Source organism: Dromiciops gliroides, chromosome 1, assembly GCF_019393635.1.
Source record: "Dromiciops gliroides isolate mDroGli1 chromosome 1, mDroGli1.pri, whole genome shotgun sequence".
NCBI classification, from domain to species: domain Eukaryota; kingdom Metazoa; phylum Chordata; class Mammalia; order Microbiotheria; family Microbiotheriidae; genus Dromiciops; species Dromiciops gliroides.
This window is the reverse complement of record NC_057861.1, coordinates 278,541,305-278,564,549: the sequence shown is the minus strand read 5'-3', so window position 1 is coordinate 278,564,549 and position 23,245 is coordinate 278,541,305. Positions and strand designations below refer to the sequence as shown.

At 38.8% G+C, this 23,245-nt stretch overlaps 1 protein-coding gene across 1 annotated transcript in view; it reads left to right on the top strand.

Annotated features, from left to right (window-relative positions):
* Positions 1–23,245, top strand: part of CPA6 (carboxypeptidase A6) — a 354,688-nt gene that overhangs the window by 261,672 nt on the left and 69,771 nt on the right. The window contains 1 exon segment of the mRNA XM_043977877.1: positions 8,851–8,871. Within this exon segment, the coding sequence (XP_043833812.1) occupies positions 8,851–8,871 (21 nt within the window).

The window sequence follows — 23,245 nt, the reverse complement described above, 5'->3', positions numbered from 1 at the left end:
CAAATTGTATTTCCTAGAGATAACTTAAAACCAACATTTCTAAAACTGAACTCATTTTTCCTTTAAACCTTCTCCTCTTCCAAATTTTCCTATTTTTGTCTAAACCACTTCCATTCTTCCAGTGTTCCAGATTCATAATCATAGCATTTCTAGGATTCTTCAATCTCCTTCACACCACTTATCCAATCAGTTGTCAAATTTTCCCTTTCTGTGTTCACATCTTTCATATCTGATCCCTTCTCTCTACTCACAGAGCTACCATCTCACTTCAGACCTTAGTTCCCCTTTCATCTAGATTATTTCAACACTCTATTGTTTTCCCTGCTTCAAGTAATTCACCACTCCTCTCCATCCTATACAAAACTACCGAAGTACTTTTTCTCAAATGCAGATCTGATCATGTATCTCCCCTAATCAACCATCTCCAGTGGCTTCCTGTTGTTCTAGAAAAAAAAAAATATTAACTTTTCTTTGTCTTTTAAAGGTCTACATAAGCTGGTCCTCACCTATCTTTCTAGATGCCCTAACCATTATTCCCCTTTCTGCTATGATTAAGTGAAATGTTCCTTTTCTATTCCTCACTCATGACACTCTCTTCTTTATACCTTTGCACTGACTAACCCTCATTCCTAGAATGCACTCTCTCCTTACCTCTACCTCATAGTTCTCTTTCTTTAAGAGGCAGCTTAGGCATCGTCTTCTTAATGGAACCTTCATGATCTCCCCAGCAGCAAGTTTCCTCCCTCCCAGACAACCCTGTATTTAAATACTTTGAATGTGTGTATTAACTTTTATATTTATGCTGTATATGTTGAGAGAGAGAGAGACAGAGACAGAGACAGAGAGAGAGAGAGAGAGAGAGAGAGACAGAGAGAGACAGAGAGAGAGAGAGAAGGAAGTTTGGTGATGCAGTGGATAGAGCATAGGACCTGGAGTCAGGGAGATCTAAGGTCAAATCTGGCCTTAGACACTAGCTATGTGACCCTGTGCAAGATAATTAACCCCTATTTGCCTCAGTTCCTCATCTGTAAAATGAAAAAACACTAGAGAATGAAATGGCAAACCACTCCAGTATCTTTGCCAAGAGAACCTCAAGGACTTTGTCCATTGTGTTACATAGAGTCAGACATGACTGGACTACTGAATAACAATGAATATATTTATATACATATTTGCCATCTCCCTTAATTAAGAAATAATTTTATTCTTTGTAATTATATTCCTAGTGCTTAGCACAGTACCTGATGCATGATAGGAACTTGATAAATACTTACTTACTGATCCATTGATTGATTGATTGATTGCAAAGTATGATGCCAGGCACTAGGGTTACAAAGGCAAAACAAAAATCCATCTTTGCCCTCAAGGAACTTATATTTGGGAGGTCGGGCACATACAAGACAATTATCAGAGAGGAAATACACTACCAACTAAGGAGATGGAATGTGGAATGAAATATATAAAGGAGTCACTTAGTTCAAAGTTGAGAGTCCATGTGACTGAAAAAGTATTGTTGCAATTGACAGAATCAAGGAAACTTCTCACACATTTTTCAGAACCATTTTGCTCAGCACTACTTCTCTTCAGATAGCTAGAGTACTAAGTAGGTAAAACAATAAATCAAAATGGAATAAGAGAGCATTTAATGAACATATGGAGAAGATTCAGTAAGTAGCCAAAACCAATGTGCTAAAAATAGACCAACTCTCTCAAACCTTCTTTTCCCTCTTCCTTCCCAAATCCCCAGACCCTGATTGAGTCCATGATCTACCTACCCTCAGATTCCTCTTAAAGCACCTCTGGTGCCCAGAAATTACCCCACCCCCTCTCCCATACCCTCACACATTTCTGGCGCTAATTACATGGTTCAGTAAGAGAGGCTAACCACAAAAGAGGCAAATTTAGGAATCTACTAGCTGAGATTCTGAGGAAATGTCAGAGCTTCAGGGTAGGCAGGAGAAATATTGCAGTTTGTTTTAGTCAAATATACCTTTTTGAATGTGTCCTATATTTCTCTCACTAATTTTTTTATATGAGATGCAGACTTCATTGTTTCTGTTGCTGATAGAATTGTGTTTGTTTCATTTGTCAGAATCAGCCCTAAGTGTGTAAAACAATTTCTGCCTGATTCACTTTCAGCAGTTTGCTATTGCCAACTTCTCAGACTGAGTATTTCAAATGGACTTGTACTATGTTGGCCCATGAGTTATTTGTAGCATTAACTCGTGACTCAAATAATTCTGCATTTCCAAGACAAAGTTCACTACTGCCTTTGTTTCATAGATCATTTTTGAAAATAAGCCAAAAAGCACAAATTGGAGACACAAGATAATGTAACTGAGCTAACTCAATAGTGCCTGTCATATATTCATTCAAAGCTTTTAGAAATAGTAGCCTGTTAAAATCCCATAGAGAGTGGCAGAGCACTTTGAAAAGGAAGAGTCTATCAGTTAAAGTTTGTTGTCTTAGGGGAGGAAATATGCCATAAGTGGAAGAAATATAGAGATCACCTTAGACTCTATCACCTATCATGGAAGATAAGGGATTTATGATTAGAGCCAAGGTAAGGAGAAGAGTAGAAGAAAAACTAAATTTTCTCCTGGTGTGAAACCTTCCAGCACAAGGCAATTCCCACCAACTCTGATCTCTGCTGCCACATCTAGCCTGAAATGAAACATGAAATTGATAGAGGATAGCTCCTTGTTCCTCCATGGACAAGCTTCATTCACGCTTCATTCAAAATCACAGGTCATGAACCCACACTAACATCTCTCCTTCTTCTCTAGTCAGTCAGAGGACACTGCTGATTCAAAGCAAAAGGATTGAATGAAATTGTGTAACAAGAACATTTGAAATGAAGCACTCCCCATAAACCTGGGGTATGCTGTCCCACAGATATATATTAAATTCTCATTGAAAGATGGACAATACATGGGGATCACAAATGACGAGAGTGAGAAACTTAGGGATCACATGTAATGGGCAACCACATGAAGAACACATTTGGCCAAGGTACACATGTAAAAGGAGAGGTATCATATATGTCTGACTCTACAGAACCACCAATATCTTCTGATGATGCCATAATACCACTCTCTCTCTCTCTTTTTTTTTTTTGGTGAGGCAATGAGGGTTAAGTGACACATGTACACATGTAAAAGGAGAGGTATCATATATGTCTGACTCTACAGAACCACCAATATCTTCTGATGATGCCATAATACCACTCTCTCTCTCTCTTTTTTTTTTTTTTTTTGGTGAGGCAATGAGGGTTAAGTGACTTGCCCAGGGTCACACAGCTAGTAAGTGTCAGGTGTTTGAGGCTAGATTTGAACTCATGTCCTCCTGAATCCAGGACCAGAGCTTTATCCACTGTGCCACCTAGCTGCCCCCCCCATAATACCACTCTCACTGGGCCTACTCAATAATTGTAGCATCTTTACTGGGGGCATTACTCTTCTGGGTTCTGCTGGTTCACAACGGTCTCAGCTGAGACCTATGAAAGGTGGGAGACTCATAGAATCAACCTTGGCTAGCCAAGCCAAATCAGCATTACCTTCAGAATGCTTAGGTGTAGTGGCTAGAACCTCTTCCAGCTAAGGGTGGAATGACAGACTTTTAGTTATAGCCACCAAATGCAGTTGACAAAAGTTAGGAAAAGAAAAATTTTTTTAAAAGTCAGGAAATGCACTCCTGGACTGAAATTTGGTCTTTCCTTTTCAACTCCTATGTTGAATGAGAGATCAAAGACCACTATAGACTGACTCTTAGTATTCTACAATAAAAGTTAAGATAAGAAATCAAGGTTTACCAATCTAGCTCACATTTCTGTCTTTCTTATGATTATCTGTCAGCAACAAAGCCTATTTTCTGTATTTTGGCCAAAGAAAAAACATCCCTACATGTGAATATGCAGGTTTTAATGTACCTCCATGTCAAAGGCCAGCCTTGGTGCTAAATAGAAGGTTATGACATAAGGGTCAACATTTATTCTAAACTAAAGAATCATTCATAGTAGATCATTACACCAGTAAATAGAGTTTTTGTGTCTTCTATATTGTTGGAATCAAGAAGAGTTTGTTTTCGAAGACATAGGATAGAAGTAGTTAGGGGTCTCAGCGTTTAGAAGCCTTCTCCAAGTGAGAAGGAAAATGTATCTTGGTATAAGATCCATGTCCTGAGGTTGTTGTATAAGTCACATGTCTCAGAGGATTATTCATAAATAAATAATGAGGGCAGCTAGGTGGCACAGTGGATAAAGCACCAGCCCTGGATTCAGGAGGACCTGAGTTCAAATCCAGCCTCAGACACTTGAGACTTACTAGCTGTGTAACCCTGGGCAAGTCACTTAATCCCCATTGCCCCACCCAAAAAAAATTTGAAATGAAAAAATCAAGTTGATAGAAGTTTCATTTTTAATAAATAAATGAGAGTATGGCCTCTTTTCATTCTGCTTTAGTTTTTGTGAACATTAAGTTTAGGGAAATAAATCCTCAAACCTGGGAATGAAAACCAGAGGTTTTGGTTGAAAAAAGTGGCATTGCCACATGTAGACTAAAAATAAAAGAGATCTTTCTAAGAGTATCTAAAGCACATATGCAAAATGTGCTAAGTAAAAGGGACATGGATAATTGAGAAGATAACTAATCCCTTTGCAACACTGAAAATTAGATATAAAATCTGCTAAGTACTTGATTAGGCAAATAAAATTTCATATTTAATTACATAATAGAAAATAGATCATCATGAGGAAAATTATCTGCATTTTAAATTACATATCCTTTTATCTATAAGGTACTGTGATTCCTCTCCTGCTACCTGTTTCCCCATTTCATCTCTGTCTCTCTCTGTCTCTCTTTCTGTCTCTCTCTCAACTCTTCTTCCTTTAATGTTTTTTATGATTTATCCTTTTTTTATACCCTTTCACAATTTTCTTCCTTCCTACCCCTTTCCCTCCTGTTTACCTCTCCAGAGAGAGAAATCCTGTGTCTACCATTGTCCATCATTGTCTGGTGAAACAAAATGGCGAAATTCTCCCTTTTTTATTGATTATTTAGGAAAAAACTCCCTACTTAGTCTGACAAAAACAAAAACTTCCCTACTTTTTAAAAGTACAATCAGTTATAATTATTGATCAACTTCTATTCAAATATTTATCATATTTGTTCAAGTAAAGTTTAAAGCAAATACATTGGGGAAAGTTTTCTATTATGTGATCATTTTATTTAATTTCATATCAATAAAACTGGCATTTTAAGTATCATTTCTATGTTTTTATTTTGAACATTTCCACAAAAAGATTACAACTTTCATATTAAAGAAAATCTAACCTAAATTTAATTTGACCAGGGGCAGCTAGGTGGCACAGTAGATAAAACACCAACCCTGGATTCAGTAGGACCTGAGTTCAAATCCAGCCTTAGACACTTGCCATTTACTAGCTGCATGACCCTGGGGAAGTCACTTAACCCTCATTGCCCTACCAAAAAAACAAAAAGTTACACAGCATTACAAAGGAAACCAATTATACTGAGATACAATCATTAAATTTAATTTGACCAAAATTTTCATTGCACAGCAAGGAAAAGCAACCCTAGAGACTTAGGTTTTAAGTTTATACAAGTTTTGTTGTGGTCTAGTTAAGTTTTTATATCTTCTTTTGTGGCTAGTAATGTCATAGATATAGAACTGAATGTGACTTTGGAGATTATGGTTAGACCAATATCCTAACCCCTTTCCTCCATGCAAATTAGATTAGATTTTCTTTAAGAAGAATCTTTCACTAGTCCTGCTTTGGTTCAGGGAACTAAAGGCTAAGAATGTTGATATCACTTCTCTACCACTTGAGTACAAAGCAGCCAAAGGAACTGGAGGGGCTTTCTTTCATACATGGCTGGAGAGAATCATACTGGACAAATCAATAAAAGGAATTGTATTCATCTGAATCAACTCAAGTTGTTCTCAATGCCTATCCTAGTTGAATGGGGTAGCAAGGGGACACAGTGGATAAAGCACTGGCTTTGGAGTCAGGAGGACCTGAGTTCAAATCTCACCTCAGACATTTACTAGCTGTATGACCCTAGGCAAGTCATTTAGCCCTAATTGTCTCAAACATCTGGGGCCATCTCCAATAGTCCTGATGTATATATCTTGCCACTGACCCAGATGGCTCTGTGAGAGAAAATGAGGGGCAGCTAGTTGGCACAATGGATAAAGCACTGGCCTTGAATTCAGGAGGACCTGAGTTCAAATCCAGCCCCAGACATTTGACACTTACTAGTTGTGTGACCCTGGGCAAGTCACTTAACCCTCATTGCCCCACCAAAAAAAAAAATGGGAGAAATCAGATTAGGATAAGTTGAATTGGTATGAATTAGGCAGGAAAGTGCTAACTGTACCAGCTATGCAATTCCAAAAAGATATTTACTCCAACATCAAAATTTGAGCCAAGGAAGGCTCACCAATCATTGAATATGGTTGTTTACTAGCAACAGATACTCATGATGTGTCTGGGGGCATCTGCATGGAGCAACGGATAGAGGGCTGAGCCTGGAGTCAAAACTTCAAATCCAGCCTCAGAAACTTGACTAGCTGTCACCTTGGGCAAGTCACTTAACCACTGTTTGCCTCAGTTTCCTCATCTGTAAAATGGGAATAATAATAGCACCTACAAACCAGGATTGTTTTGAAATTCAAATAAGAGAACTGTAAATCACTTGGCACAGTGTCTGGCACATAGTATGCACTATATAAATGCTAGCTATTATCATTATTATTATTATTTTATGAGAAATACGTACCCTTCATTTTGTCACTGTCTTGACTTCTCACTCAATGTGATATATATCAGTGCACTGTGCTATAGCAAGCAGCTCATAGAAGGGATGGTGGGAGCAGACTTCCTCAGAATATAGCCCTGACAGACAGAGGTATAGCAAAAGGAGTAGGTTTATAGAAAATGAATTGTCAGTGTTTGGATTCATTCATCCATACAGGCGTGAGAACAAAGTGTCTGCCAGTGACTGTTCTCCACTATCCAGATTGACATGGTGCTAATAGATAACTATAAGCATATATCTTTTTGGGCAAAATCACAAGACTCACACCTATCAGTTCAACAAAGTAAGAAATGTGCCCAAGGAGATTATTACAGCATGACTAGTCATGTGTAAACAACTAATGCTGAGTCAAGCACAACAGGTAATCAGGTATTTTCCATTTGAGCTCAAGTAGGGGACATACATGAGCTATATCATGGATTCATACAGAAAAAATAGTACCATCTGCATTAGAGTAGGAATCTTTATATGAATAGTTGTGACAAGTAATCTTAGAAACAATTTCAAGAATAAGAAAATCATTCCAAGGATCTCAAAGCACAAGGACAGTTCTGAGAATTAGCCTAGCAAGTACCTATGAAGTGGGGAAATGGAGAGGAGGGTTCTGCTAAATCAGAAAATGGAGTCAGTCTGACAAAAACGTGCCTTCAAAGGTTTCTATGGCCAACATTGTGTCCCAGGTGATGCAATGGGTACAGTACAGGACCTGGAGTCAAGAGGACCACAGTTCAAATACTGCCTCAGACACTCTCTAGAGATATGCAAAACCTTTTATAATCTGCCCTGCCCTTTTACACCTTATAATTCACCTCCCACATGCTCTGAGATGCAGTGACTGTCCTCCTTGCTATTCCTTAAATAAGATGCTCCCACATCCCCACTTCAGGTATTTTCATTGGCTGTACCCAATGCCTGGAAATCTTTCTCTCCTCACTGCTACCCCCTGACATTCCTGTCTTCTTTCAAGACCCATCTAAATCCCAACTTGTTGTTTTGTATTGGTTTGGGGTTTTGTGTGTGTGTGTGTGTGTGTGTGTGTGTGTGTGTGTGTGTGTGTGCGTGCGCGCGCGTGTGTGTGTGTGTGTGTGTGTGTGTGTGTGTGTGTGTGTGTGTTTGTGAGGGATTGAGGGTTAAGTGACTTGCCTAGGGCCACACAGCTAGTGAGTGTCAAGTGTCTGAGGTCGAATTTGAACTCAGGTCCTCCTGAATCCAGGGCTGGTGCTTTATCCACTATGCCACCTAACTGCCCCTAAATTTCAACTTTCTATAGAAAATTTTTCCTGATTCCCCCTTATGCCTTCCCTCTGTTGACCCTTTCCAATTTATGCTATAGTTTGTCCATAGTTGTTTGTTTGTTGGTTCTCCCTTTATACTATGAGTAGGAACTGTCTTTTACCTTTCTTTGTACCCCCAGTGCTTAGCACAGTGCCTGGCACAGAGTGGACATTTAAGAAATATTTGTTGACTGGCAATGATCCTAGCTAAGTCACCTTTAACCTACTTTAAGACTATTTCTTCAGTTTCTTCATTTGCAAAATGGATGTAATAGCAACTACCTCCCGTGATTGTTATGAGACTCAAATGAGATATTAGAAAAGCACTTTGTAAACTTAAAGCACTAGATAGATAGATAGATAGATAGATAGATAGATAGATAGATAGATAGATAGATAGATAGATAGATAGATAGATGCATAGATGCATAGATGGATGCATGGATGGGTGCATGGATGGGTACGTGGATGAATGGGTGGATGCATGGATGGATGCATGGGTGGATGGATGGATATGTGTGTGTATATATACAAATGTATGTACATATATATTATCTATTATTATTATTACATTGAGGCTACATGGACAACATGAAAAGACATCATAGGGTTCTAGGGCTTAACTTACAGCAATACAGGATGTTAAAGACCTGTCATCCAACTGCCTGATCTTCCAGATATGGACACTGAGACCCAGGGGTGTTAACTGATTTGTTCAAGGTCACGTAAGTCCACAGGAACAGACCCTAGTGCCCAGAGTCACACCAGCAGTAATTAGCACAGCAATCTAAAATTCCATAAGTCAAATCAAGCGATTATTAAGTCCTAGACACTGTGCTAAGCACTGAAGAAACAAAGAAATGCAAAAATAGTCCTTGCCTTCAAGGAACTTATAATCTAATGGGATAAGTGAACTTATCCACAGCATTCAGAATTTCTCCATTTGCTGTAAACAATGGTTGCACAAAGGGATGGTGTAGTGCCAGCTGGGGAGAACCTTTGTTTTCTTGGTGTTGTCAGGCCAAAATTAGCACAAACAGCAAAGAATCGATCCATACTCTGTTGCATCTCAGCCTCAGACTACATTGAATACACAGTTATCTGGGAACAAAACAGTTGTACACCAACTCTCCCTCCCTTTTAGTCCTGGCTTGTAGCATTTTCAAATTAAATCATACTGCCAGTGCAGTAAATGACCATACCAGTTTGGTCCTCATTGAAGTCATCTGACAACATTGCTGAAAACAACATACTAAAAAACATGGAAGCAAGCACACAGCCTTGCTTCACTCCATTGGTGACTGGGAAAGCTCAAGAACATTGCCCATTATCCAGAACCCGTGCAAGGATGCAGACAGAGAACTGGCATGTAATATTGATGAACTTCTCCAGGAAACCAAATTTGCCATGATCTTCCACAAGCCCTCACAATTAATGTTGTATATAGACCTTTGTTCTGCTCCTGGTATTTCTCCTGGAATTGTCAGGCAGCAAATACCATATTGACTATTTCTCAGCCCTCTATGAAACCACACTGGCTCTCGGTAGATAACTATCTTCCAGGTGAAGTATCAGCCTATTAAGGAGGACTCTGGCAAGAATATTGCTGAAAATGACTAACACACACACACACACACACACACACACACACACACACACACACACACTGACCCATATTGTCACAGAACAAACTATTTTTTTTCCTTTATGGAGATGGATATTGGAGGCATCCTTGAACTCCTGGGACATAATCTCCTCTTGCCAAATAAGCCAGAAGATTTCAGTCAGCTTTTCTATGAACAGTGAACCCCCTGTTTTGTAAATCTCAGCTGGAATAGAATCAGCACCAGGCACTTTGCCACACAACAGGAGCCTAATGGTATTCAAAACCTCTTCTTCAGTTGGAAGTTTGGCTAGAGAGGAATTGACTTCATCCTGAGGTCTACAGTCGATGGCTTCAGCACTGATTGATAACAGTCTGCTGAGAACATGGAAGCGTTCAGCCCATCTCTCCAGTATCATGTCCTTATCACTAATCAATGTGGTTCCATCAGCACTGAGTAGCTGAGAAGCACCATAGGTCTTTGGCCCACAAGTAGCCTTCAAGGCATCATAAAAAGCATTTTGCATTGTGTATATCAGTGTAAAACTGAGTTTCATCTGCTTTCTTACTGAGCCAAGAATCCTGCATCTCTCTTAGTTTTCCTTGCACTTTACTTTTGATGGAGTTAAACTCTACCTTCTTAGGGATAAACTATACTGCTGGTAAACCCTGTGGAGTTCTCATTTTTTCATTTAGAAGCTTCTAAATAAGTTCACTTATATTGGTAGTATACTTTCCAAGGATGTACACATAGATGATGAGGTTGATGCATGCATTGCCAGAGATTGCTCAGTGTTGGGGAGGGTCAGAAGGAAAGTGTGAGAGACAAGAGGTTTTAGGCTGCCTACCAAACTGAAGATGCACAGAGCCATGGTGCCGTGTCTGTGAAACCTTCCAGTATACTGGCATCATGCCAGGAAGTTGACTGGTTTCCATTTGAATTGTCCTAGGAAGATTCTGATGATCACCTGGCAAAATAAGGTACCAGACACAAATTTTTTCTTGATTTGAACTGCAAGCATTCAAACTCTATTGCAGAGAGCACAACTCCAATGGACTGGGAAGGTTGTTCAAATGGCAAACATACATTTGTCTAAAAGACTATTTTACAGAGAACTCACACAAGGCAAGTGCTCACACAGAGCTCAGAAGAAGTGATACAAGAACTTTTTTAATGTCTCTCTGAAGAACTTTAGAATCTATTATGAGACACTAGTACAAGACTGCCTAGCATGATGTGCCTGCAACATCTCTACTCCATATAAACGATTTGTGCCCAACATGTGGTAGAGCCTTCCAAGCTCATATTGGTCTGATCAGTCAAAGTCAGACATGTTGTCTCTTGACCCAGACATAGTGATGTCATTTTGGTGGTCCACTTCAAAAATAAAGGACAACAGGGTGCAGCTAGGTGGCACAGTGGATAAAACACTGGCCCTAGATTCAGGGGGACCTGAGTTCAAATCCGACATCGGACACTTGACACTAGCTGTGTCAAGTCACTTAACCCTCATTGCCCCTCAAAAAAAAAAAAGATACAGGAGTGGTTTGCCAAAAAAAGAAAAAAAAATTTTTAAAGGGGGCAGCTAGGTGGCACAGTGGATAGAGCTCCGGCCCTGGATTCAGAAGGACCTGAGTTCAAATCTGGCCTCAGACCCTTGACACTTACTAGCTGTGTGACCCTGGGCAAGTCACTTAACCCTCATTGCCCTGCAAATTAATTAATTAATTAATAAAAGAATAAAGGACAACAATTATTTTAATGGGAAATGTTATTGTAGTTATTCATTTATTTCAGTTGTGTCCAACTATCTATGACCCCATTTGGGGGTTCTCTTGGCAAAGTTACTGAAGTAGTTTGCCATTTCCTTCTCCAGCTCAGTTTATAGATGAGGAAAGTGAGGCAAACAGGTTAAGTGACTTGCCTGGTGTCAGACAGCTGGCAAGTATCTGATATGAACTCATGAAGAATGAGTCTTCCTGATTCTAAGCCCAGTGCTCAAACCACTGTACCACTTAGCTTCCCTCTATAATGAGAAAATCAACATACAAATAACTGTGTACCAACAAAATATATAAAAGGTAAATTAGAGGTAATCTCAGAAGGAAGGCACAAATAGTGAGGGGAACCAGGAAAAGCCCCTTGAAAAGGAAAGGATTTGAGCTATGACTTAAAAGAAGGGAGGAGGCAGGAAGGAGGAAGAAGAGCATTCCAGGAATGGGGGACAGACAGTGAAAATGCTTACAGGGGGCAGCTATGTGGCACAGTGGATAAAACACTGGCCCTGTATTCAGGAGGACCTGAGTTAAAATCCAGGCTCAGACACTTGTCACATACTAGCTGTGTGACCCTGGGCAAGTCACTTAACCCTCATTGCCCTGCCAAAAAAAAGAAAAAGAAAAAAAAGAAAATGCTTTCAGTTCAAAGATGGCATCTCACATTTAAGGAACAATAAGGTCAGTATTGTTGGACTATAAAGTACATGGAGTGGAAGAAGTTGTAAGAAGACAGGGGAGTTAAGAAGGGGACAAATTGTGAAGAACTACATTAAAAAATACAGGAGAAGAAATAATTTACAAATAGATGGAACAGGTGAAACTTCTTGGAGGAACATCTCATAATCTAATCTAATTGAGCTCAGATTTGCAGGAAGGGAAATACCATGTCAGGCCCCACTGGTGGAAGAAGAACTTTTCAGGAATGGAGGTGAGAGAAATGATTATTTCTCTCCTATATTAATAGACAATTATTGAACTAGCACTAAGGTTTGTTCCCCTACCTTTCCTTATTTAGAAATCGGCCCCTATAGGTTATTCAGGCAATCTTTTAAATACAGGGCTCATAATGACATGAAATCTTGTATGAAACTGACACAAATGGAAAACTCAGATCTGATCAAAAGATAAAGAAATTTTAGTTTAGGTGAATTGATGGATTACAGCCCATTGTCTTTTACCAAGACAGATATGGGTAAAAGTGTATGCCCACTTTAGTCTAGATTGCCCTAGGCAGGGTGATATATGTATAGATAAGTCTCTTTTACCAAGATTGATCAGTAATATCCCCCAGGCCCTCATTAGAATAAGCCCATATCTCATAATATTCATTCTTCTCATTAATTGTTAACCAATCAGAGTTGATTACTACCCACTCTTCCAAGGGCATATAAGCATTGAGTGGGTTCCATTAGGCATCTTTAGCATTAGAAAGTGTCACTGACCCTTTTTATTAATTATATGCTAGCATGATTAACAAATGATTAATTACCCAAAAACTCTGTCTCTTAAACTTTTTATATCTAACAGAAGACAGTTTGTACAGATGCACAGGAAGAGAACATGGTCAGGAAATAGCTAATGATAAAGTTTGGCCAAAATCTAGCATGCAACAAGGAGAGGGGGAAATAAAGCTGGAAAGATAAGTTGGAGCCATATTGTGGAGGGCTGTAAGTGGCAGGCTGTTTGAATTTTATTCTGTCAGCATAGGGAGCCTCTGGGAATTTTTAATCAGGGATAGGCCATGGTCAGATTTATGCAATATGAATATTTCTTTTTTCCTTTTTTCCAGCCATACAAAGGGTGGATTGCAGAGGGGAGAAATTAAAGAAATGAAGGCAGAGAGACCAACTAGTAAGCCATTATCATAGGTCAAATAAACGGAAATGAAACTCTGGGGTGGCAGAAGATGAATGATAGAGGTAGAATCAATAATACATGGCAACTGACTAGTTGTTTGGAAATGGCAAGGTAACATAGCCTCCATGTACTTTATAGTCCAACAATACTGACCTTATTGTTCCTTAAATGTGAGATGCCATCTTTGAACTGAAAGCATTTTCTTTTTTTTCTTTTTCTTTTTTTTGGCAGGGCAATGAGGGTTAAGTGACTTGCCCAGGGTCACACAGCTAGTATGTGACAAGTGTCTGAGCCTGGATTTTAACTCAGGTCCTCCTGAATACAGGGCCAGTGTTTTATCCACTGTGCCACATAGCTGCCCCCTGTAAGCATTTTCACTGTCTGTCCCCCATTCCTGGAATGCTCTTCTTCCTCCTTCCTGCCTCCTCCCTTCTTTTAAGTCATAGCTCAAATCCTTTCCTTTTCAAGGGGCTTTTCCTGGTTCCCCTCACTATTTGTGCCTTCCTTCTGAGATTACCTCTAATTTACCTTTTATATATTTTGTTGGTACACAGTTATTTGTATGTTGATTTTCTCATTATAGAGGGAAGCTAAGTGGTACAGTGGTTTGAGCACTGGGCTTAGAATCAGGAAGACTCATTCTTCATGAGTTCATATCAGATACTTGCCAGCTGTCTGACACCAGGCAAGTCACTTAACCTGTTTGCCTCACTTTCCTCATCTATAAACTGAGCTGGAGAAGGAAATGGCAAACTACTTCAGTAACTTTGCCAAGAGAACCCCCAAATGGGGTCAGCATAGGGAGCCTCTGGGAATTTTTAATCAGGGATAGGCCATGGTCAGATTTATGCAATATGAATATTTCTTTTTTCCTTTTTTCCAGCCATACAAAGGGTGGATTGCAGAGGGGAGAAATTAAAGAAATGAAGGCAGAGAGACCAACTAGTAAGCCATTATCATAGGTCAAATAAACGGAAATGAAACTCTGGGGTGGCAGAAGATGAATGATAGAGGTAGAATCAATAATACATGGCAACTGACTAGTTGTTTGGAAATGGCAAGGTAACATAGCCTTTAAAAGTATCTGTGGTCTTTTTTATTAAGTATGTGGTTAAAGAATGAAGCTAGTGAAAGAAATTATTCTTTTTTTCTTTTTCTTTTTTTCTCTTTTGCTGGGCAATTGGGGTTAAGTGACTTGCCCAGGGTCACACAGCTAGTAAGTGTTAAGTGTCTGAGGCCAAATTTGAACTCAGGTCCTCCTGAATCCAGGGCTGGTGCTCTATCCACTGAGCCACCTAGCTGCCCCTAGAAAGTATTCTTTGAGATAATTTTTCTTACCCTTTTAAAAATCTTTGATCTTGTAAAGAACTGGTTGTGATTTGGGGTTTCTGTGACCCCAACTTTGACTGGGATTGGAGGCCCTGGCACTCGCCCACGTGCGCTTCCTCGCACCCACATGCCTGGATGGGTGTGGCCAAATTATAATGACAGGAAGCCCAGTGAGGGCAGTCAGGTGATCTTTGGTGTCCGGAAGCTGGAGGGCTCGTATATGTAGAGTCACTTGTTATTTCTGTCAATCAGGGCTGTCAGCCAATTAGCTTGGGGCTGTGTGTGTGTGTGTGTGTGTGTGTGTGTGTGTGTGCGCGCGCGCGCGCGCACATGCGCGCGCACAGTCGGCCCTTTTTTCTATAAGAGAGGGGGCTTCTGGGAGAGAGAAGGGAAGAGAGAGCACTCTGGCGTGAGTGGTGGAGGGAGTGCTGAGCAGCTGATACTCTTCAGAATGGCTGATTTCCAGGTGGTGGTGAGTTGCAAATTGTATATTTTTCCTTCCCCTATTCCCTTTTTCTTTGTCCCTAGTTCTATTAACCTTACTTGTATTTTAAATTTGTTCCCATTAATAAAGCCTGTTTTGTTTTTTAAAGAGGCTGTTAATCTCCTTTCTTGCCCCAATATTACAGCAAGTCATCCAATTAACACTCCCCATATTAAATTTGGCCCTTATAATCTCCAACTGATGATATCTTAATTTGTAATACAATTTAAAAGAACTAAAATGTATATTGTCTGTTCTTGAACCCTGAAAGCATTTTATATCTTCATTATTTTGTTGTGGTTTTGATATGTACCTGATACAAAGATAAAAAGTGATTATCAGATATGATGTGAATTTAATATTTAAAAACAAGGAATTGGGGCAGCTAGGTGGCACAGTGGATAGAGCACTGGCCCTGGAGTCAGGAGTACCTGAGTTCAAATCCGGCCTCAGACACTTAACACTTACTAGCTGTGTGACCTTGGGCAAGTCACTTAACCCCAATTGCCTCACTAAAAAAAAAAAAATAAAAATAAAAATAAAAATAAAAACAAGGAATCCCCTAATTGATAAATGGTCAAAGGATATAAACAGGCAGTTTTCAGACAAAGAAATCAAAGCTATCTATAATCATATGAAAAAATGCTCTAGATAACTGTTTTTTTTTTTCAGGGCAATGGGGGTTAAGTGACTTGCCCAGGGTCACACAGGTAGTAAGTGTCAAGTGTCTGAGGGCCGGATTTGAACTCAGGTACTCCGGAATCCAGGGCCAGTGCTTTATCCACTGCGCCACCTAGCTGCCCCCTCTAGATAACTATTAATCAGAGAAATGCAAATTAAAACAAACTCTGAGATATCAACTCACACCTATCAGAGTGGCAAATATAACAAAAATAGAAAATACTGGATGTTGGAAGGGTGTGGAAAAGCTGGACTCTAATCCACTGTTAGTGGAGTTGTGAAAAGATCCAACCATTCTGGAGAGTAATTTGGAACTATGCCCAAAGGTCTATAGAACTGTGCATATCCTTTGATCCAGCAATACCACTGGTACATTTATATCCCAAAGACATCCCCAAAAGGAGCAACAGACCTATTTGTACAAAAATATTTATAGGGGCGGCTAGGTGGCGCAGTGGATAAAGCACCGGCCCTGGAATCAGGAGTACCTGAGTTCAAATCCGGCCTCTGACACTTAACACTTACTAGCTGTGTGACCCTGGGCAAGTCACTTAACCCCAATTGCCTCACTAAAAATATATATGTATATTTATAGCAGCTTTTTTTTGTGGTGGCTAAGAATTGTAAAAAGCAATGCCATCAATTGGGAAATGGCTAAACAAGCTATATATGGTAATGATGGAATATTATTGTGCTATAAGAAATGACAAGAAAGATATTTTCAGAAAGGCCTGAAAAGACTTGTGTGAATTGATGTATAGTGAAGTGAGAAGAATCAGGAGAAAGTTGTGCATGGTGAAAGCAATATTGATGGATGAAGAACTGTGAAGACAATTATTTCAACAAAACAATGATCCAAGGCAATCCCAAAGGACTATTGATGAAACATACCATCTACCTCCAAAGAAAGAACTGATATTGGACAGCTAGGTGGCACAGCAGATAAAGTACTGGCCCTGGATTCAGGGGGACCTGAGTTCAAGTCTAGCCTCAAATACTTGACATTACTAGCTGCGTGACCCTGAGCAAGTCACTTAACCCCCATTGCCACACCAAAAAGAAAGAAAGAACTGATATTTATGGAACACAGACTGAAGCATGCTATTTTTCGCTTTATTTCATTTTTTTTCTTTTATTCAAGTTTTCTTATACAAAATTACTAATATGGTAAGTTTTAAATAAATTGTACATGTAAAATCTATCTGATTGCTTACTGCATCAGAGAAGGGAGAGGGAGAGAACAGGGATAAAAATTGGACCCCCAACTAGAAATAAAATGTTATTACTTTTTAAAAATTAATATAAATAAAAACAAGGAATGCTGATTTCTGAGCCTCTCCTTTTGGAACAAGATACTTTGAATCTATCTTTTGTTGAAAACTGGCAGATTTGTTAAAAGTTTTTTAGTTGTGCATTTTATTTAAGTTTTATATCAAATCTACTTCAGAAATGAATACAATGTGAGGCAAGGACCATGATAAACAAAACCAATACGAAGCAAGACAATTAAAGGGAAACCCAAAACAAAATTTAGTTCATGGGAGCTGGAAGATACCATGTCAACTGTGGACCTGACTACTGAGGAATAAATTTAATTGCAATTGTGTATTAGACTTAACTGTACACTTTCCTGGGAGCTAAGGCAAAAAGACAAAGCATGTTGGATTATGTAGTTCTCATTGTTAATAAAAGCCAGCATATAAGTTTATTTACAAAGAAAGTATTCTTTCCTAGAAATTGCATTTAAGGCAAGAGAGAAGCACATAGTGTTAGCAGGCTGCAACTCATCAATGAGAAATAACGCATAAGTGGAATAAAAAGCTGTCGGAGAATCAATAAATCAATCAACATTAATTTATTAGGCAGTCTGGAAAGAAAGATGGACCAGCCCTGTAGCAAGAACAAGAGGTAATCAGTAAACAGCCCACACACTCCATTGGTATCCACACAGTGTCTAGACAACAGAAGAAAAGTCCCCCTGGCAGGATTATAGGGTCATAAATCTAGAGTCACAAAGGAATTGGACAGTCATCCAGCCCAACTCCCTTTTTTTATAGTTAAGGAACTTAGATAGGGGAAGTTAAGTGACTTTACCAAGGTAACACATGTAGTAATTGACAAAGTTAGAATTCAAACTACAACCCACTAATTCCAGAGGCTCTTTCCATAATACCATATTGAATCACCTATGGTGGATTTATTGTTGTGGTTATTGTTGTGGTTGTTGTTGTTGTTCAGACATTTCAGTTGTGTTCAAGTCGTCATGACCATATTTGGGATTTTCTTGACAAAGACTATAGTGGTTTGCCATTTCCTTCTCCAGCTAATTTTACAGATGAGGAAACAGGATTAAGTGATTTGCACAACGTCAGACAGTTAATAGGTGAGGCCATATTTGAACTCACAAATAGTTTTCCTGACTTCAGGCCCCATACTCTATCCACTGGATTTCCAGGAGAGCATGAATTAGTCAAACAGGATAAGCAGTGAATATTAATATGTTGCCGTCTCCATCATTGGAGGTTATATTCACATCAGTAAGATCACAGAACCATTGGAGTACTCAAGTATTTAATTCAGTAGGAACTTATTACATGGGCATTTATGTAAAATATACTGGTTTAACAAAAGACACATAAATGACATTCAAATGTATTCTTTGATACTCCATCAGAGTTTGGGTGTCTAATATTAAATTTTAACTTGACAAAGACACTCATGTAGCAGCTGAGATAATATAGTCCCTGGTGTTCCAATTTCTGATAATCTACCTGCATACAGGTATGCTGTATGTTGGCATGAATTGGTTGGTATGTGCTGTTGTTCAGTTGTTTCAGTTATGTCTGACTCTTCATGACCCCATTTGGGTTTTCTTTGGCAAAGATATTGGATTGGTTTATCATTTTTCTTTTCCAGCCTCATTTTACAGTTGGAGAAAAGGAGGCAAACAGGTTAGTGACTTGTTGAAAGACATACAGCTGGTAAGTGTCCGAGGCCAGATTTGAACTTGGGAGATGAGTTTTCCTGACTCTGGCCCTCAATCTATCCACTGTCCAACCTAGCAGCCTACAGGAATATAGCTTAGCAAGTCTGTATGAGTGGCCAGTAGTCATGTTCATTATACTCTGGCCCTCAAAATAAAACTTTAAAATGAACCTTTGCAAAAGATAGACTTCATAAGGGACCAAGTCAAATGCTGAGGACCTACTGTGAGAGACCTTTCTTAGCTCATGCCCTAGATCCAATTCTAATGTGTTAGTATGAAAGAGTGAGAAAGGAATAGGACATGAAGTCAAAAAACTAGGTTCAAGCTTTGACTCAGCCTCTTACAAATCATATGACTTTGCATATGTCATATGAGTCTCAGTTTCCTCATTTGTAAAAATGGAACTAATATTTAAACAACCTACCAGCTAGGGAGAATAGACTTTTATCCTGTGAAGATATAGGACACAAGCTGAGTCAAGGGCTACCATCATCGTGCTTCCTAAAAAGAGAAACATTTTCTGAACATTAAAAATGAGCAAGTCTTGCTTCTTTTTCATTTGTCTTTTGGGTTTACTTTATATTTTTCTTTTTTTTTTTTTTTTACTTTATATTTTCCTAACAAAAGTTTATTTACCATCTGAGTTCCAGGTAGTTAGGTAGAGCATAGCTATGCAACGAAACAGGAAGACGTGAATTTGAATTCCACTTAGATATTTATTAGCTATGTGGTTCCAGGAAAATCAACTAACCTTCTATGCCTCAGTTTTCCTTATCTATGAAATAAAGGAATTGAATGTAATGACTTCTTTTTTTCTTCTTCTTCTTCTTTTTGCTGGGCAGTGAGGATTAAGTGACTTGCCTAGGGTCACACAGCTAGTAAGTGTCAAGTGTCTGAGGCTAGATTTGAACTCAGGTCCTCCTGAATCCAGGGCCAGTGCTTTATCCACTGCGCCACTTAGCTGCCCCAACTTAATGACTTCTAAAGTCTCTTCTAATTCTAAATCGTAAGATATGCCCAGAATTGATGTAACAAATAAGATAAGCAGAGCCCTTTCCAAACTCAAAGTTTTACATAAATGTGACCTGTCACTGTTAAATGCCTGAGAGAAATATTAGTTTATCAGAATAATATTTAGTTTCCATACATGCTAGATATCTTAGGACATAATGCCATCTACCCTGCTATTGCCCTCCCTCCCCATCTAGAGGAGCACCTGCCAGACTAGAAATATGACTTCTTCCCTCCATTTAGAATCTTTCCTTGGTCCTTCATTGGCCAGTTAGGAAGTGCAAAGCTGCTTACCTGACTATACCTAGTTGGCCCCAAACCATGTTTCATATCCATCCACACCAGACATATTAGAACATCTTTTTGCCCTCTCTATTATTATGTGTACCCTCTTGTTCACAGGCTCCCTCCTACCTATCCTTCAGCCTTTTGCCCTCAATCTGGGAAGGGGGAGGGACATTTATTAAATACCTGCTATGAGTCAGGCACTCACTAAGTATACAAAGACAAAAGTAAGACAGTCCCTGCCTTCTAAGAGATTACTTTCTTTTTCTTTTTTGTGGGGCAATGAGGGATAAGTGACTTGCCCAGGGTCACACAGCTAGTGTCAAGTGTCTGAGGCCAGTTTTGAATTCCGGTCCTCCTGAATCCAGGGCTGTTGCTTTATCCACTGCACCACCTAGCTGCCCAAAGAGCTTACTTTCTAATAGGAAAGACAACACCCAGGGGAGAGTAATCAAAACCAAAGCAATGCCACTATTTCTTCTGCAAAGATCATGACAGTTGACTGTCGTGTGGCTTCACTTAACATCACTATAACTCCCTAGATAGAAACTCCCTTCCCTAGATACCACTTATCCTATGTGTCTTCTCTTAGTGGAATATAAGCTCATGGAGGGCAGGAAGTGTCTTATTTTTGTCCTTATATACCTAGCACCTAGTAGTGTCTGATAATATCATAGGAAGCATTTAATAATTTCTTGCTTATTCATTATTGTTCCACCAACTCTGTAATTCCTCTATTCTATTCAGAATAGAGAACAAAGAGCCCCTTTATCTTTACTTCATTTAAAACAAAGTAATAACAGCTTTCTTGTGGTCTGTGTTACTTACATGGATATTTGGAGTTATTGGTTTTCCCCCCTGGTTCTTGGTTTCCCTGTCATATTATGATACACTGAAAATAGAGATTTCATCTGAAATAGAAAATGTCTAGTTCTGCTGTTCTCCCTTTCGTACAAAATTCCCCATGGCTCTTTCCATGGTATTGTCAAGTGATTATTTTGCTATCATTTAGTATTCAATGAGCTTCTCACAGGGTGATAAACATCCTTATATATTGAGATCTATCCCTCTATTCCCTTGGAAACTCTTCTCCCTCCTGTCCCGAAGTAATTTTCCTTGTATTGAATTTTAAATCCTCTCCTTGGTATGTATAAGCCTTAATACTCTCAATGGTATACCATTAGTGTCCTAAATAATTTCACAAATGCAGACTACTGTTGCCCTTGATATTTGTGTCTCTTCTTATGGTTATCACTAGAATACAGCTTTTTTCCCCTCTGCTGTGCCCTTCAGTGAACACCACATTATTTTCTTAGTCTCTTAGATCATATTCAGTGTTTTTGTTGGTGGAGAGGGGAGCATATGCTTGCGGGAGGGCAAGGCTTTCCAAAGCTGCCCTTTTTAAAGAGCTGCAGCTCTGTTCTGAAAACTGCTTTTAGATGACATTTATCTTGTTTGCATTTCAACATTAGGTGCCCCAATAATATTGAATCTGACCATGACTCTAAAGTAGTAATTTCCTTCTTTCCCCCAAAAGAAAGCAACATGAGTGATGAGAAAAGGGAAGAGACTTTATCTTTATCTAACTCCATAGACTTTTTTTTTTTTGGTGAGGGCAATTGGGGTTAAGTGACTTACCCAGGGTCACACAGCTAGTAAGTGTTAAGTGTCTGAGGCCGGATTTGAACTCAGTTACTCCTGACCCCAGGGCCGGTGCTCTATCCACTGCACCACCTAGCTGCCCCACTCCATAGACTTCTACAGATCAAAGTTCACAACCAGAAAGTCATAGTTTTCTTCCATTTTAACAAAGATTGCTTAAAGGATGTTATTTTTTCTCCTTAAACATGTTTTCCATTATAAGTGTGTGATACTAAAATAGAAGTCTGGATTTGCAGTCAGGAAGGCTCAATTCCAATTGGGCAAGGTGTCTAATATCTATGTGCCTCAGGCAACTCCTTAAAACATAGCAACCAACCTATGACTTAGTAGATATCTGCTTTGGTGATGGAAATTCCTATACGAGTAGTTTCTCGTGCTGACAAAAATCACAATTCTTTAGCATATTCCACAAATGTTTCCACTATGTTATTAGAAAACCAAGATAGACTTTAGAACATGGTATTTTTTCTATATGTAAACATCACAATTAAACCCCCTCAATCCCTGAAGACTTACCAACTACTAAGCCGAAGACAATACTCAAAACCTCCTCTAATACCCCTTAGCTTAAAATGGCACCATTTTAGGTGAAATACAATTTTATTTTTATTAAATATTTTATTTTTTCCTATTACATAAAAAAAAATTTTTAATGTACTTTTAACATTTTTGAGTTCTAATTTCTCTCCCTCCCCACCCTCCTCATTGAGAAGGTAGGCAATTTTATATAGGTTATACATGTGCAGTCATACAAAACATTTCCATATTAGTCATATTTATAAAGAAAACACAGGCAAAAACAAAAACAAAAAAGTAAACAATAGTATGCTTTGATCTGCATTCAGAATCCATCAGTTCTTTCTATGGAGGTGGTTAGCATTTTTCATCATAAATCCTTTGGAATTTTCTTGGATCTTTGTATTTCTGAGAATAGCTAAGTCATTCAAGGTTCATCATTCAATGTTTCTGTGACTGTATATAATATTTATTGGTTCTGCTTATTTCACTTGTATCAGTTCATGTAAGTTTTTCCAGGTTTTTCTGAAAGGAAACTACTCATCATTTCTTATTGCACAATAATATTCTGTCACAATCATATACCACAACTTGTTCAGCCATTCCCTAATTGATGGTATCCCCTCAATTTCTAATTTTTTGCCACCACAGAAAGAACTGATATAATATTTTGTATATATAAGTCTTATACCTTTTTTCTTATCTCCTTTGGGATACAGACCTAGTAGTGGTATTACTTGATCAAAGAATATGTAAAGTTGTATAGTCCTTTGAGCCAAGTTCCAAAGTACTCTCTAGAATGATTAGATCAATTCACAATTCCACCAATAGTTCCTTAGTGTCCCAATTTTCCCACATCCCCTCCAACATTTGTCATTTTCCTTTTCTGTCATATTAGCCAAGCTGTTAGGTATGAGGTGGTACCTCAAAGTTATCTTA